The 15,411-nt window shown below is 42.3% G+C and overlaps 4 protein-coding genes across 4 annotated transcripts; 3 read left to right on the top strand and 1 right to left on the bottom strand.

Annotated features, from left to right (window-relative positions):
• Positions 1-116: 116 nt before the first annotated feature.
• Positions 117-3,848, top strand: Noc3 (Nucleolar complex protein 3). The gene is made up of 10 exons (XM_077419060.1): positions 117-263; positions 649-923; positions 1,016-1,313; positions 1,407-1,695; positions 1,810-2,144; positions 2,253-2,623; positions 2,703-2,867; positions 2,939-3,293; positions 3,369-3,466; positions 3,597-3,848. The coding sequence occupies exons 1-10, from the start codon at positions 258-260 to the stop codon at positions 3,805-3,807; spliced, it is 2,403 nt and encodes an 800-aa protein (XP_077275186.1). The 5' UTR covers positions 117-257; the 3' UTR covers positions 3,808-3,848.
• Positions 3,849-4,232: 384 nt separating this feature from the next.
• On the top strand, positions 4,233-7,515 carry LOC143904406 (protein VAC14 homolog). The gene is made up of 7 exons (XM_077419066.1): positions 4,233-4,463; positions 4,696-5,077; positions 5,167-5,746; positions 5,941-6,512; positions 6,643-6,761; positions 6,862-6,941; positions 7,010-7,515. Exons 1-7 carry the CDS (start codon positions 4,360-4,362, stop codon positions 7,318-7,320), a joined length of 2,148 nt encoding a protein of 715 aa, XP_077275192.1. The 5' UTR covers positions 4,233-4,359; the 3' UTR covers positions 7,321-7,515.
• A 39-nt stretch (positions 7,516-7,554) lies between these two features.
• Positions 7,555-10,785, bottom strand: Ikkepsilon (I-kappaB kinase epsilon). Its single transcript, XM_077419063.1, has 4 exons — positions 10,029-10,785; positions 8,647-9,820; positions 8,255-8,456; positions 7,555-8,130 (listed from the first exon to the last, which is right to left on the bottom strand). The coding sequence occupies exons 1-4, from the start codon at positions 10,450-10,452 to the stop codon at positions 7,696-7,698; spliced, it is 2,235 nt and encodes a 744-aa protein (XP_077275189.1). The 5' UTR covers positions 10,453-10,785; the 3' UTR covers positions 7,555-7,695.
• Positions 10,786-10,939: 154 nt separating this feature from the next.
• Positions 10,940-15,305, top strand: Usp5 (ubiquitin specific protease 5). The gene is made up of 13 exons (XM_077419059.1): positions 10,940-11,186; positions 11,273-11,398; positions 11,701-11,877; positions 11,944-12,050; positions 12,353-12,880; positions 13,020-13,091; positions 13,178-13,373; positions 13,480-13,632; positions 13,703-13,884; positions 14,097-14,476; positions 14,548-14,760; positions 14,982-15,091; positions 15,183-15,305. Exons 1-13 carry the CDS (start codon positions 11,085-11,087, stop codon positions 15,246-15,248), a joined length of 2,412 nt encoding a protein of 803 aa, XP_077275185.1. The 5' UTR covers positions 10,940-11,084; the 3' UTR covers positions 15,249-15,305.
• Positions 15,306-15,411: the final 106 nt, after the last annotated feature.

Here is a 15,411-nt window from a genome sequence, read left to right as displayed (position 1 = left end):
GCGCCTCCTCTACGCGCACAAAACATGTATCTTGAACTACGTAGCAGCCGGATATTTCCAGCAGGTAAATACATGTTGTCCGTTGTCCATGCAACAATTTTCTGTCTCAGGTCTCAGTCGATATATGAAAACGCACGTGGACACATTTCGTTTACTTTGGTTTACGAACTGTATGATACTCTATTTTTTTAGTGCGTGATTTTATAAAGCTAAAATTACATTGAAAACAATAGTTTAGCTATTTATACGCTATAAATATGGGGGTAAGTTAAAAAAAAAAGTTTAATATATGTTATTTTAATAGGTATAATTCGTACCTAACCTCTTGAAAATTTTTGTCTTAATTTTACGAAAATTAAATTAGAATGGAATCTAAATTCCTACGTATATGATACATTTTATTTACAGAAACGTTATGTAGTTTTTTATGCGTTATATTTATATTTGTAAATATATATACAATTATTGAGTTTACGTTAAATTTTTAATCAAGAAGGAGCATATTTTTATATAAACTTTTATTTTAATTCTATTAATTTTGTGTGTAAAGTGACTTGTATTATTATTAATAAATCTTTATCTAAATTTTCTGAGAAATTAAAGAGTTTTACTTAAAATAAGTATTTTATGCAATTATTTATTTTATAGAAATTAAGAAAGCCAAAAATCAGTAAAATTAAGAGGAATAATCAGACGAAGACAAAGCTTTCAAAGCAAGGGAAGCTTAAAACTCGACGACATAAATCACCAAAGAAACAACCTCAGAAATCAGCGCCACCTCGTCCAGAAATAGCAGAAGAGGAAGAAGAGAGCGATCGTGGAAGAGATTTGATGGACATGGTTGACGAGGATGATTTAAATTTCCTAAATAACGCTATATCCAACAAATCCTATAATTTGTTAAAACAGATTCGATTAAACGAGTACGGTTATAGTTTGTAATCTGTAATCTTCTATATCGTCCGTAAATCGCACATGTATGTATATTTATTGTTCTTGTATCTATTGGTTTTAGAGCGGACGAAGGCTTGAGTGAGAGAAAAAGAAGAAAAATTGAAAATAATCAACCGTTAGAAGAACTGTACGAGAATAATGTTGCAAAAATTGTGGAAGAGACAGGAGGGAAGTCAATTCGCATGTTGCTTCCCATAAAAACCCAAAACGGCTTTATAAAGAAACGTATTATTGAAGAAGACGGTAAAATTTTAAACGAAGAAGAGAACGAAGATACGGATAATAAGAGCCTGGAAAAAAGCAAGGAGGATAATCAGCAAGAGGGAAATAGTGATACGGAAATGGATACGGATACACATGTAAGACTTAAATTATATATTTCAGAAATATATTATAACATTAAAATGTTATCTATTGGAAATTTAAAATAACTATTGGAATTTTTTGCTCAGAATAACTTGCAAGTGACTGATAAACCAGTATCTACCATCGAACTTCTGGCGTGTCGCGAGGAAATACTGAGATCCAAGCGTTTCAAGATAGGCATACTTTCGAGCGGCATATTGGAAAACCCAGAACTTAAATCCGGAAATTTCAAGATATTGCTAGACATGATGGATGAAAGAGCTTCAGAAGTTTACATAACAATCAGGAAACTGGCAATGGTGTCCCTTTTAGAAATCTTTAAAGACTTGCTACCATCTTACAGTATTCTGCAGATTTCTCAGGAAGGAGTAAAGCGTATGTATACATGTGTATACATATATGTGTGTGTATAATATCTAAAGCTTGCAGAAAGATTGCATAATATAAACATTATTAATAGGTCCTAATCAATTTTATCTATGACTTTAGTGAAGAAAGATACTCTTGCGCTGCAGAATTATGAAGCTATCTTGTTGAGGAATTATAAAAACTATTTGCAGAAGCTCGAAAAAATATCTAAGATTTTGAGAAGAAAGAAAGGGAACGCGCAATCGGCAAACGAGCGAGAAATACAATTGGGCGAGACAGCTGTATCGTGCGTGTGCGAGCTTCTCACCGTTCACCCGTATTTTAATTTTTCCGTTAATATAGCTAATTACATCCTTCCGTTTTTGGATAATAAACGGAGCAGCGTAAGAGAAAAAGTTGCGCAATGTATTTCTCAAATATTCAAAGAAGACAAACGTGGTCAGCTATCTCTCACGGTAAGTTACAATAGAAATTTTATTTCTGTTATACTTAATATTTTGATATAAAATAATATAATTAGGAAAAGTTATCGTAACATATTTATTGCACTAATAAAATTTCAGATAGTTCGAAAATTAAATCAGTACGTCAAGTCGAGGAAACATTCTGTACATCCTGAGGTTATAGCAGTGTTATTGGCCCTTCGCATCAAAGATGTCAATCTGGACAAGGAAAAGGAGGACGAAACAAAGCGGAAAAAGCTCATGTCTCATAAACAAAGGATACTCGCGTTAAGCAGACGGGAAAGGAAAAAGAGCAAAAACCTAGAGCAAGTGGAGAAAGAAATGCTCGAAACGAAGGCTGAAGAAAATAAGCAGGCGAAACAGAAGATTCTCACGGAAATAACGAGCATAATATTTACTATATACTTCAGAATTCTGAAACAAGCTCCCAATAGTAAAGTATTATCCGTGTGTCTGGAAGGATTAGCCAAGTAATTTATATATTGCTACTTGTATCTCTATATATTTGCTATTTATATTTTACTCGAATATCATGTTTATACATTCCAGATTTGCGCACTGTATCAATATAAATTTTTACCAAGATTTAGTAAGCGCCATAGATAAATTAATAGAAGAGGGTAATTTGGGATTGAGGGAACAACTGCACTGTGTTCAATGTATATTTACAATATTATCTGGACAAGCTGCAGCATTGAATATCGATCCGTACAGGTTTGTATATAATAATTTCCCCTCCATGTACGGAAGAAATCATATTCCTGATATATCTCTTTCTTACTTAGATTTTATGTGCATTTGTATAAAAATATATTGAAAGTCCACTGCGGAAGGACGCACGCGGAAACTGAGATCGTACTGCAGACGTTGCTACATATTCTCATTCATCAGCGAAAGAGGATCACGCAGACACGCGTGATAGCCTTTGTAAAGAGAATAAGCACCCTGGCCTTACAGTCGCAGCACAACGCGACGCTGGGAACTCTCGGTATTATCAAACAAGTGATGCAGCTTGGAAAAACGGCTCACGTTTTATTGGACACCGACTGCACCGGCGACGGTCATTACCAGGTCGAAATTGAGGAACCTGATTATTGTAACGCTCACTGCACCGCGTTATACGAGCTCGTTGCTTTACAGGTATTATCTTTAATGCGATACTTCTTTTGTTTGAAGACGATCGAACGACGGATAACATAATAATTGTTCTTACAGCGTCATTATCACAGTGTAGTACGACAACTCGCTAGAAATATAGCGTACACCACACCTACGGGCGGTGAGGGCAGCTTGGCTATCGAAATTGCGAAGTTGTGAGTACCAATTTTGTTTAACAATTATGATAAATTATTGTTGTACGTGTCTTTTTATCGTACACATTTTTGTTAAATATAGATATATATGTGTTGGATTTTTTTACGTTGTTCATTTTATTAATTTTAGATCACCAGAGGAGCTCTACGCGGAATATGATCCTGCGGGTGTAACGTTTAAGCCTGCTGTGCCTATTCCAAAGAAGATTACAGTTAAAAAAGCACCGGTGAATTATAGCATGAGTCCTAAACTCGAGGAATATGTTAATACCGTCGACGTCGGCAACTTATTTGCGGACGGGCATGTGGACTTTTACAAAGCCTGTAAAAGTAATTTGTAACAAGTAATAAAGGATGGAATGTATATAAAGAAGTATCGATGTTTCGATCGATAAATTTCACAACAATATTTAGAGAATAATTTCTTTATTCAGAAACTTTAGAACGACGATTAAAATTCAGCCAGCAAAGTCACTCAATTCTGCATAGCAAAATCTTGAGCTGTACAATTCACCGTTTCTAATTTAATTTTTCCACATATCAAATGAATTAATAAATAATTATAATTAATAGTCCGTATTATATAGCAATTAATATTCGATAAATTAATCGAAATTGAGTCGAAGTCGCTCTAAAGCTGAATTGGAGCATTGGAGATCGAGCACGAACGAACGGACTGTTCGTTCGCGCTCGTTCGCTTGCCGCACGACGACGCGACGATTGCCGAACGTCTCCGATTCCACCTATCACAATCGCATTCCTATATTCAGTATCGATTCCTATCCGCGCACGTCCGAGGTTCGAATACTCCGAATTGCGATTTGTGGTTATGTGTTTTGACACGCTTTGACATTATCCAGAAGCCAGGAGCACGTCATAATATTTCGCCCAGGATGATGTCCGAGAGGGATTACGCGCCCCTGAGCGCGGCATGCGTACGATCCCTCAATGACAAGTTGTACGAGAAACGGAAGCCAGCCGCCGTCGAGATAGAGAAGTAAGGTTATCCCGTACTATATGTACAATTGCATCGCTGCGCGTTTCACGCGCGCGGAGCCCTTTCCTCTTCTTTTCCCCAGGTTCCTATCGATCTCCCGAGTCGCGGTTAAGCAGTCCTTAAAGAAGTTGTAGATTTTTTATTACTAGGCAAGAAGCCTCGCTCCGATTCTTCATTCCTCTTTCCGTTTAATGATTGATCGGTATATGGTTTCTTTTTGTTAATCCGACAGGATGGTGAAGGAGTTTGCCGCTCACAATAACACCGTGCAGATCAAGAGACTGCTGAAGGTTCTCGGGCAGGACTTCGCCACCTCGCAGAATCCGCATACGCGCAAGGGCGGTTTGATAGGCCTCGCGGCAATCGCGGTCGGTCTTGGAAAGGACACTGGTCAATACATAGAGGACCTGATTCACCCGATCCTAGCATGTTTCTGTGACGCCGATCTGAGAGTCCGATACTACGCCTGCGAGAGTCTGTACAACGTAGTCAAAGTGGCAAGGGGCGCGGTACTGCCTCAGTTTACAGACATTTTCGCCGCTCTCAGCAAACTGGCTTGCGACTCTGAGCAAAGTATAAAAAACGCCACAGAGTTACTCGACAGACTAATGAAGGTAACCGGCGAATACTTTAAAGAATTCTTAAAGATGCAATTTCTTCTCTTTTTACAACTCGCACACTCTCGCGCATATTCTGTTTTCAGGACATCGTGACGGAAAGCGGCCTCTTCGATTTAGTCGGATTCATGCCTCTGTTGCGCGAGCGTATCTATACGAAGAATCCATTTGGCAGACAGTTTGTGATATCATGGGTATCCGTGCTGGACGCGGTGCCCAATATGGACTTTACAATATTTCTACCTGAGATACTCGACGGATTGTTCAGGATACTGGAGGACCCAACGCCGGAGATCAAGAAGGTCACGGATACGGTTCTCGGTGAATTTTTACGTAGCATAAAAGCCAATCCCGCGAGAGTGGATTTTCCGGCCATGATAAACATACTGATTACACATGCTCAGAGTAGCGACGAGCTGCTTCAATTGACCGCCATTACGTGGATCAAGGAGTTCGTACATCTTTCCGGGCCTCTTACGTTACCGTACATGTCCGGCATTCTCGTGGCCGTTTTGCCCTGCTTGGCCTACGACGGCGACACACGCAAAAGTATTAAAGAAACGGCGACGCAAGTAAATGCGAATTTAATGAAATTAATAATCGTCGAAAGTACAGAAATTACAAACAAGGATCAAGAAAAGGTACATCCTACGAAAGAGAAGGATGGTAAGCAGCAATTCAATCGCATTGCGATGAGTTAAGCAGCATTTTGAATCGTTTCTAACATAACACGAGTATCAAATTACTGCGACGGTTATTGTTTGAAAATTAAACATTAATCTTTATATCATTTGGAAAACATTGTGCATATGTGGTAATAATAATAATAATAATAGAATTCCCTTTTCTTTCACTTTCAGATGTAACGCAAGATCATTCTCTGGCTGAAAACTTAGATCTCGCCAGCGTAGTGGAGGTGCTTACGAAACACTTACTGTACCTGTCGGTCCAAACTAAAGTTGCAGTTTTAAAATGGATACATCACTTGTTTATAAACATTCCACAAAAAATGTTTAATCACATCGAGGACTTGTTTCCGATATTAATGAAATCTTTAAGTGACACTTCCGACGAGGTGGTGCAACAGACTTTAGTGGTAATGGCTGAGATTATCAGCTCGAAATCTCCGGAGGCGGTAGCGGCCGATCCCAACGCGAAGATGCAGAACAAGTATTTCACAAAGTTTATAATCAATTTATTGAGACTCTTCTCGACCGACAGACATTTACTGGAAGAACGGGGCACTTTCATTATAAGAGAGCTGTGTACGCTTCTGAGCGCGGAGGATATATACAAAACTCTGGCCAAGATACTGCTGGAAGAACAAAATTTAAGCTTCGCCTGTACAATGATACAAACCCTGAACGTTATCCTGTTAACCAGTTCCGAGTTATTTGATTTGCGCAACAAACTTAGGCATTTGGACTCTCCAGTAAGTTTCTCCGTATATTCAGCTTTCTCGTGAAATTTTATTTAGTCGAACGTGATGGTATCAGTTCTGTTACAATCAGCTATATAAATAAAACAATATATATTCATGACTGGAATTTTTTTTTTTTTAGGACAGTTGCGCGTTATTCGAGTGCCTGTACGTGTCCTGGTGTCACAATCCAGTTGCGACAGTCGCCCTGTGTCTCCTGTCTCAACATTACCGACACGCGTGCAACATCATTCGATCTTTGTATCCTTTATTCTATATTCCTCTCTCATTCTCTCTCTCTACTTTCATTATTTCAACGAATGTTTTTAAGACCTTAACACACAACGTCTGTATATATCAGCGAAAATATAGAGGTTACAGTGGAGTTCCTAACGGAGATAGATAAATTGGTACAGTTAATAGAATCACCGATATTTACTTGTAAGTATGTGGCATTGCTAATAAGAATATTAAAAGCGCGTTACATTTCTTCTTTTTTGTCGTTCAAGATCTGAGATTGCAGCTTTTGGAATGGGAAAAGAATGATGCTTTAATATATGCGTTATACGGCTTGCTCATGATCCTGCCGCAGAGTGATGCCTACGCTACTTTGCAACGTCGTTTAGCGGCGATACCTCCAGCTACGAAGCCGATATCTAAAAGTGATCACTCGCAGGAGAAAACTGATGCCAATTGCCCGTTCGATTTCAGCAAACTGTTGAAACATTTCCACGCGGTGCAAGAGCACCACAGGGAACAGAAGCGCAAACAAAGACTGAATTCCTTAGTCGAGAGGAATACTAGTCACGTAGATGTATGAATCACGCGTTCCTTTTTTCACGCGCGAAAATTCGTACGCACACGGATTTTACAACGCATATAAGAGAAAAGACACGCCTGATTTGCTAATTTTTTACCGCATAAAACTTATGTTTAGCTTTGTTGTATAAAAATATAATTATTATTTATTGAAACGCAATCGTTGGACTCGTTGAAAATAAACGGTCATATCGTTGATCTTGAAGTAAAATCTGAAGTCGTTTAGACGAGGGAATAGAAGGACGAATTTATTTAACATTTACCTTAACAATTTATACACTAACAAATCATACAGATATATCGGACTTCTAATATGTACATTCTAATTTATCTCGTAATTATTGTCAGATTGATAAAGAAATGATAGACGCGTATATTAACATTCATATCCCGTATCGGCCATGTCTTCCATCCTCTCGATTGTTGACAAATGATCAAGTTGGTCTATAAGCAGACCGTTTTCACAAAGTAGCATCGCGATGTGTTCTTGCGTGTCACAGATGTTGCGCCATTTCTTCGTGCTTTCCTGCACTGGCACGCTCGTTTTTTCGATCGTTTTCGATTTGCCGGGCAGCCTATCCAACGAGTGCAAAAGATTCTCATTGCGCTCCTTGCTCTCTTGCGACAAACGATAGGAGAACGATTCCAGCACGCGTTCGTAACTGTCGATATCCTTGTCTAATATCTGAGTCTGTAGAAACACTGTTTGTGCCATTTTGTACCAATCGGCGACGCACTCGGATCGCTGCGTCATCGTCGGTATACACTCCGTCTCGAGAAGCGCTTTCAATCGACGTCCCGTTTCCGTGACCTGTTTAATGAAGGAGATTGCGACGTTTCGATGAATCTCGCGAAAAATAATTCGTGCGAGTTTTCTATTTCTGTCTTGATCTTGTAATAACGGATTAGGAAACTCGATACGTAAATGTATGTACCTTTATGCGTTCAAGAACGTGGAATTGTTCGTCGTTGTAAGTGAGACTACGAGTAGCCCTGTCCCTCAGTAAATGTTGCCACCCATCCCTCAAGCGATCGACCAACGTCGCTGCCCTTTGGCTCGCTTTCGTGGCCCACGGGCACCACAAACCGCGAGTACCGTTGTCCCATTCTCCACGCAAGCTGCCCTCTTTTACGTATCTGCAATAATATTTACGCGCAAATTACATTTCGTATCGCGAATCGCAAGATCGTAAGAATTGAATGCTCAGAAACGGGAGAACAATTAAACCGCTCACTGTCGATGAAATTATATATAATCCTTTTTTCTATTCGGTGAATTTTCTCAAATGCAGTATTTAGATGTTTTGCGTCTTTCGAGATAACTTACCTCTGATGAAGTTGCACTATTGCTGGAGTCAGTTCGCTCATAAGTTCCTTGCTCTTCACGTCTAATTCTTTCCGCCAGCTTTTGACCTCCACCGCGGTTTGACTGCCAAACTTTCGGAACGCGTGCCTGGCAAAGGTCTCGCTCCTCTCTACCGCCAGGACAGTATCCTCCACCGCTTTTGTGAATTCCTTCGAACGCTGACACTTTTCCAACACTCGAGTAAGCTCCGTGGATAAGAGACCGCTGAACGCGTCTATGGCGTCCCGCGACAATTTGCTGCACAAAGCCAGTTTGTCGATTCTACGTTTACAGACGTGTCCTACGGAGCACGCGACTTTAGCTTGACTCGCGTCGTTCTCCACGGAAACGAGATTCGCGAAGACGGGAAATTTGGGCAGCTCTGTCTCCGTCGGCAACGCGACGTTGTTGTTCTCTCGCGAAAACAGCATCAATGGTTTGTCGTTGCTAGTATTGGGATATCCCTTGCCTGGCGTGGACTCCTCGACGAGATTCGTGAGGGGAACCTCCCCGAGAAGAAGAATCTGCGCGTGAGGCATAATTTCGGTCTGGTCCTGAATGTGTATTTGCAAAGCGACTAGCTTCTCTTCTGGATGTAGGAAAACCTTAATCGAGCTGGCTCTATGAACGTTAAATATGTGAACGGGTTTTCTGCAAAGCGTGTCCGTGACCTCGCTGAAGAATCGCTCGAAGCTCCAGATCCTTTGCGGATCGACCTCGAGTAAGCCAGCCAACAGCGGAGTCACTATCTTCTTCAGGCCCGTGCTCAGCTGGCAGGTCTGCGGCAATTCCCTGCTCCACTCGATTGGCCCGTTCTCCGAAGTCTGCAGTCCAGACATCACGCCCGACGCCTTCTTCGTGGTGATGTAGAACATGGTCTCCTTATTTCTTCGGCCGCCGAACGGCCTGAACGGCAGATTACCTGTCGCAACGTGATAGAGAGTCACACCTATGGACCACAAATCAACGGTCGCACCGAAGGTCTTGCCGACGGGTTTTCTCAGAACCGCGCGTTCGTACATATCCGGATGCAGGTACTCTTCGGTGCCGTACAGCGAAACAAACTGCTGATCCTCCTGCAATTCCCGAGCGGCTCCGAAATCAGTAAGCTTGTATATCGTACTGCCGTCGTCAGCGATGAATTTCATTATATTACCTGCGCGAGAAGAAACGGAGGATAACCAGGAAACTCCGACTTCCGAGTGCAAAACACGTACGCGTAAAGTGTTGAAAATGTAAGTAAGAACAAAACTAAATAAAAAATTGTGTTTTGTGACGAGAAAAACAAGAGAGCTTTATAGATTTCCCGATTTTATCTTCTGCGCGTATCACGTCACGAGTGACGTGTCTCGTGGATCTCTTACCTGGCTTCAAGTCACGGTGAACCAAATTGTTGTCGCGCAGGTGCTTCATGCCAGCTGACAGGTGCTCGAGCACCAGCAGGAACTCGCTCTCCGCGAGGCCGTACGTGTTCTCCGGGTCGTCCAGGATGTTGAAGAGGCTGCCGCCGGTGCAGAGCTCCATGACGATCACCTTCCCCCTGCCGTCCTGCTCCTCCTCGATCGCCAGCAGCTTGACGATGTTCTCGTGCTTGACCTTCTTCAGGACCTCGAACTCCCGCACCTGCACGTCGTGCGGCCGCATGTGGCTCAGCTGATTGAAGGTCTTGACCGCGACCGGTTCCCCGTTGTTCTTGTTGACACCCTGGAACACCGCGCCGGTCGCCCCCTTGCCGAGCACGCTGGTCGTGCACCAGACGTAGTTGGCGGACCCACGTAGGAACGACATGTCGTTCGCGCGAGGCTTCTCCTCCGACTCGGACAAACGGTTTTCGCCAACTTCCTCGACGTCTCCTCGCTCACGGTACGCGCTCTCCTGACAGTCTTGACGTCACGTACGTGACACCCCTTCCGCGTTTCTCCGTGTCGTGTCGATGGACGTACGTCGACGCGTCTCCGTTAGAAAGTCGTCGATCTCCAAGAAGCATTCTAGGCCGGAACGTTAGGGGCAGCGTGTCAGGCAGCAGCGTATTCCCGAATCCCGAATACGGATGATTTGGCGTCTCGGCTTTTGGGCAGGTTGGGCTTGGAGGCTTGGAGCAGCACATGGTCACGAGAGCGGCGACTGCGGCGAGGGCGCGCGGACGCGGACAACCTATGCGGAGAATTTCTTTGTTCTCTCGACATTTGGCAGCCTTGGATATTCCAGGAGCTTCGCGCTTTTACCGCGCGTCGCGCGAGGCCTTCGGGAGCGATCCGGAGTTTGGCTTGTCACTCCCTTCTTGCACTCCCTCCCTGACTGCCTGACTTGACTCCCGTCACCCGTCCCGTCGAAGAGGGCCAAAGAGGGCAACCGGCAGAGGAGGAAGAAGAAACTCGGCCGAAGCCCGAAACAAACCCGGCAATCTGCCTCTTTTCGCCATGGAGCTGACGGAGTTAACGAAACACCTGGATAAGATCAATGTCCCGCGTGCCGGCGACAGGATATACAAGGACGAGTGCGTTTACTCCTTCGACACGCCAGTAAGATTATCCCTCGTCCTTTGTCCCCCTACGAGACTGTCGGGCGCGATCGTTATCGGTTGAAAAAAATATTTTCTCTGTCCAAGGACACGGCTACCGGCCTCTACGTCAGTCTCACCACCTTCCTGGGCTTCGGACGGGAGCACGTCACCCGGTATTATGAGAACACCGGCAATCCTGTGTACCTTCATATTAAGCGTACCAAGAAGGAGGTAATTTCAGTTTGCAGAGACAATTTTGTGACAATTTTGTGGTAAAGTTGTTTCAACTTTTATCTTTAAAAAAAGGCTAATATAATACAATATAATTAATATAACCGAGACGTTCCATATATAAGACTTCTGTCGAGTGCTAAGCTACTAACGCTATCGTTCGCATTGGCATTTGATGTGTAATTACACTTGTATTCAAACGAGACTTAATTTTTGTTAATAAGAATAATTAGTAGATCACATTGGGGCAAGAGAGATAATTTTTCACATCTGAATTCAGAAATCTATAAAATTTTTTATAGATTCCGTCTGAGGAGCAGGGAGATGGACCTGAGAAGAAAATCACGCGATTGGCGATAGGAACGGTTGGTGGATTCATGCCTGATCAGCAGAAGTATATCTATGAGGAGACCTACCGGATAGTCATTTTACCTGATTTCCTTACTATCGCTTATCCCACGAGCGATCTGCCCGAAAAGGTAGGACTTATCTGTGAGATTATGTGTATAATCGATGATATTTAAAATATACAATACCGTTGGCAGGTGGAACAGGCAGTTAAAACTGTATTACAAATGGAAGGCGCATGGGCAGTGGCGCAGGTAGAAGCCGTAGCTAACATGTGGGACGGAGAAGTCAGGACGGAGTCAAAGTGAGTCTATTAAAATTTACTATTAAAAAATTTATTAATTGGATGTTGGATGATCTCGATTAATTTCACATATCTATTAAATTATACGTTCAAATATTAGGGAGTATTGCTACTTATTATCACAAATGCGCTTTACAATATGCTAAACGCTTTTATATTGCTTTTAAGTTATCACTCAGAATTTATAAGCATTTAAATTCAGAAAATATGAAACTTCTTTTATAATTACTGACATAACGTTTAATTATCTGAACAGAAATCTTTGTTTTAAGCAAGAATGTCAAGTTTGTCGGACTTTTTAGACACGCCGCGACTCTGAAACAGCTGGACAACGGTAAAAAAATTCCGCCGAGTGGTTGGAAGTGCGAAAAATGTGATCTCACGCAAAATCTCTGGCTTAATCTGACCGACGGCAGCGTACTGTGCGGTCGCAAGTTTTACGACGGAAGTGGCGGCAACGGTCATGCCGAGGAACACTACCGCGCAACCGGTTATCCTCTAACCGTGAAACTAGGCACGATCACGAAGGGCGGTAAGGCCGACGTGTTCTCGTACGACGAGGACGACATGGTAGATGATCCAAATCTGGCAGCGCATCTGTCGCACTGGGGCATCAACATTTCACAGATGGAGAAAACGGACAAGTCGATGATTGAACTGGAATTGGATCTCAATCAAAAGTTCGGCGAATGGGTTTCCCTTCAGGAAGCGGCCAGCAAATTAACACCGATGTACGGTCCCGGCTACACCGGACTGACCAATCTGGGAAATTCCTGTTACCTGAACAGCGTCGTGCAAATGCTGTTCACTATTCCTGATTTCGTTAAAAGGTGCGTAAAATTCTTCATGATGCGCTTCCGTTTTTTCGCAAATGATTTTTGCTTCTACCGTAGACGTAGGACTAGTAGAGTCTCTTTGATAAAAGAAACGTTATAGGATCGACATCTAGTAATTGCCGGTAAATTTCAGATATGTGGAGAAAGCGCCAAGAATATTCGCTAGTAATTACAACGACCCGGCGTCGGACATTAATGTTCAAATGTAAGTTTCGGTGATGCTCGATAAGGTAGTATTTAGCGATTGTCTAAAACTCCGAAGGATAATCCAACAAATCTCAATTTTTTAAGGGCGAAATTGGGTATCGGCTTACTCTCTGGTAAATACTCGGATCAACCGAGCAAATCCGGCACGGACGACGAGTCGCGGCAAGGTATTCCGCCACGGATGTTTAAGGTCCTGATCGGTCGCGGAAACGCTGATTTCTTCTCAAATCGACAACAAGATGCTCAGGAATTTCTTCTTTACCTGATTAATTTACTCAATGTAATTATTAATTTCATTTTCAGTAGTAATCGAACATTTCTTTACGCACTGTTAAATTTATTATTAAGCTAAGCCGAAGATTTTAATCGGGGAAATTTATTGATAGCGCAACAATCGACACGAGGTGTGTCCCACGGAATGTTTCAAATTCAAAGTCGAGGAGAGATACCAGTGTGGCAAATCCAACAAAGTCAAGTACACCAGTCGGCCGGAATACATCCTGCCACTGCCGATACCGTTGAACGCGGCTGTGAATAAGGTGTGTATATTCAAACACGTTTGATAATTTTTTCCAAGAGTGATTAAAACTAATGAAGCGACTAATCAAGGACGAGGTAGCTGCATACGAGACTCAGAAGAAGGAAGCCGAGGCGAAAGAGCAGAAGCTAGATTCCAGTACTATCGTGAGACCCCGTATAAAATTGTCGTCGTGCCTCGAAAGTTTCAGTCGCACGGAAATTGTGGAACAGTTTTACAGTTCGGCATTGAACGAGAAGACGATAGCACACAAGTAAATATCGTTATAGCTACCGATGGCTAAACGTTGTTCCATTTACTTGATAATTTTATATCGAACATGTTAACTCCGTTCAGCACAATCAATTATATTATAATCTATTACATTTCTCTGAGTATTCTACTTATCTATCTACATATAATCGTTAAAAATCGACCAGATCTGATTTTTCACGACAAATTCTTTTCACGTTACCATCTTTTTAGAACCACCAGACTGGCCAGCTTTCCGGATTACTTGCTGATCCATCTAAAGAAGTTCACCATGAAGGAAGACTGGACGTCCATCAAGCTGGACGTAGCGGTAGAGATGCCAGACACAGTGGATCTGAGTTTTCTACGCGGAAACGGTTTGCAGCCCGGCGAGGAACTGTTGCCGGACGGTGTTAAACCACCGCCGCCTGTCTACGACACGGTTCTTCTGAAGGAATTGACGGATATAGGCTTTTCACCAAACGCGTGCAAGCGAGCCCTGTACTTCACGGAGAACCGCAGCCTCGAGGCCGCGACCAATTGGGTGATGGAGCACATCGCAGATTCCGATTTCGACGAGCCATTCGTGCCACCAGGAGTCGACGTTAAGTCTGGTAAATTGACACGCTTCAGCGTCGAATCGTAGCCGATTGAGCGATTTTTTTACCTGACTGATTGATTTTAGGCGAAGACAAGTTTGTGGCAGATCGAGCTGCTTTGGAAATGGTAATGAGCATGGGCTTTACGCGGGAGCAAGCAACGAAGGCACTCAAAGCGACCAACAATAATCTGGAGCGTGCGGCCGATTGGATTTTCAGTCACCAAGCCGAGCTCGACGCCCCGGAAACGGACGGTACCGTGGCGCCAACGAAGGAGTCATTCAAAGACGGAAGCAGCCGTGAGTCACAAATATATGTATTTTTCAAACTGCGAATTGTAATATCAATAATTCGAGAGAAAATATATGGCCTCTTATATAAACAATACGGACGCGATATGCCAAAATAGACAAAAATAAAGTGAAAATAAAGGAAGTTAGAAATAACTAAATATTATTATCGGAATTTATGAAGCTTATAGCATTGTTGAGAGGAATTGAATGTACCTTTTCGATTTTAGGATACAAATTAGTGGGCTTTATATCGCATATGGGCACATCGACGATGGTAGGCCATTACGTTTGTCACTTGCTGAAGGAAGACCGATGGGTGATATTTAATGACGAAAAAGTACGACAGTTATTTCTTGATCTTTGTTTTATAAGACTATTATTTCTGAAAACTTTGATATTTCTCTTCTTACACAAATTTATTATTGCAGGTCGCTTTATCGGAAAACCCGCCGAAAGAGTTAGGATACATCTACATGTATCAACGGATTGACTAGTGTAACTGCTGTTTTGTATAAAGATGTTGCTTTTCAACAATAAAAAAATAATACAAATGGTTTTTATATTATATATTGCGGATATTGATAGTATGTCGAAGTGATAACGTGAAACAATGCGGCGTTTTCACGAGACTAGAAACGTATAAGGAAAAGTAAAGGG

Source organism: Temnothorax americanus, unplaced genomic scaffold, assembly GCF_048541705.1.
Source record: "Temnothorax americanus isolate GAGA-0224 unplaced genomic scaffold, ASM4854170v1 Scaffold51, whole genome shotgun sequence".
NCBI classification, from domain to species: domain Eukaryota; kingdom Metazoa; phylum Arthropoda; class Insecta; order Hymenoptera; family Formicidae; genus Temnothorax; species Temnothorax americanus.
The sequence above is the reverse complement of the archived record's forward strand: the minus strand, read 5'-3'. Positions and strand labels throughout refer to the sequence as shown.

Excerpts from the sequence above, each read along its gene's own strand:
- Noc3 (XM_077419060.1), top strand. Across the intron at positions 2,145-2,252 it reads GTGGTCAGCTATCTCTCACG|ATAGTTCGAAAATTAAATCA; the intron begins GTAAGTTACAAT and ends ATAAAATTTCAG. Across the intron at positions 3,467-3,596 it reads GCTATCGAAATTGCGAAGTT|ATCACCAGAGGAGCTCTACG; the intron begins GTGAGTACCAAT and ends TATTAATTTTAG.
- LOC143904406 (XM_077419066.1), top strand. The coding sequence starts at position 4,360 with ATGATGTCCGAGAGGGATTACGCGCCCCTGAGCGCGGCATGCGTACGA. Across the intron at positions 4,464-4,695 it reads GCCGCCGTCGAGATAGAGAA|GATGGTGAAGGAGTTTGCCG; the intron begins GTAAGGTTATCC and ends TTAATCCGACAG. Across the intron at positions 6,942-7,009 it reads AGAATCACCGATATTTACTT|ATCTGAGATTGCAGCTTTTG; the intron begins GTAAGTATGTGG and ends TTGTCGTTCAAG.
- Ikkepsilon (XM_077419063.1), bottom strand. The coding sequence starts at position 10,452 with ATGTCGTTCCTACGTGGGTCCGCCAACTACGTCTGGTGCACGACCAGC. Across the intron at positions 8,457-8,646 it reads ATAGTGCAACTTCATCAGAG|ATACGTAAAAGAGGGCAGCT; the intron begins GTAAGTTATCTC and ends ATATTATTGCAG. Across the intron at positions 8,131-8,254 it reads ACGTTCTTGAACGCATAAAG|GTCACGGAAACGGGACGTCG; the intron begins GTACATACATTT and ends TTCATTAAACAG.
- Usp5 (XM_077419059.1), top strand. The coding sequence starts at position 11,085 with ATGGAGCTGACGGAGTTAACGAAACACCTGGATAAGATCAATGTCCCG. Across the intron at positions 11,878-11,943 it reads CGAGCGATCTGCCCGAAAAG|GTGGAACAGGCAGTTAAAAC; the intron begins GTAGGACTTATC and ends TACCGTTGGCAG. Across the intron at positions 13,633-13,702 it reads TGAACGCGGCTGTGAATAAG|GACGAGGTAGCTGCATACGA; the intron begins GTGTGTATATTC and ends CGACTAATCAAG.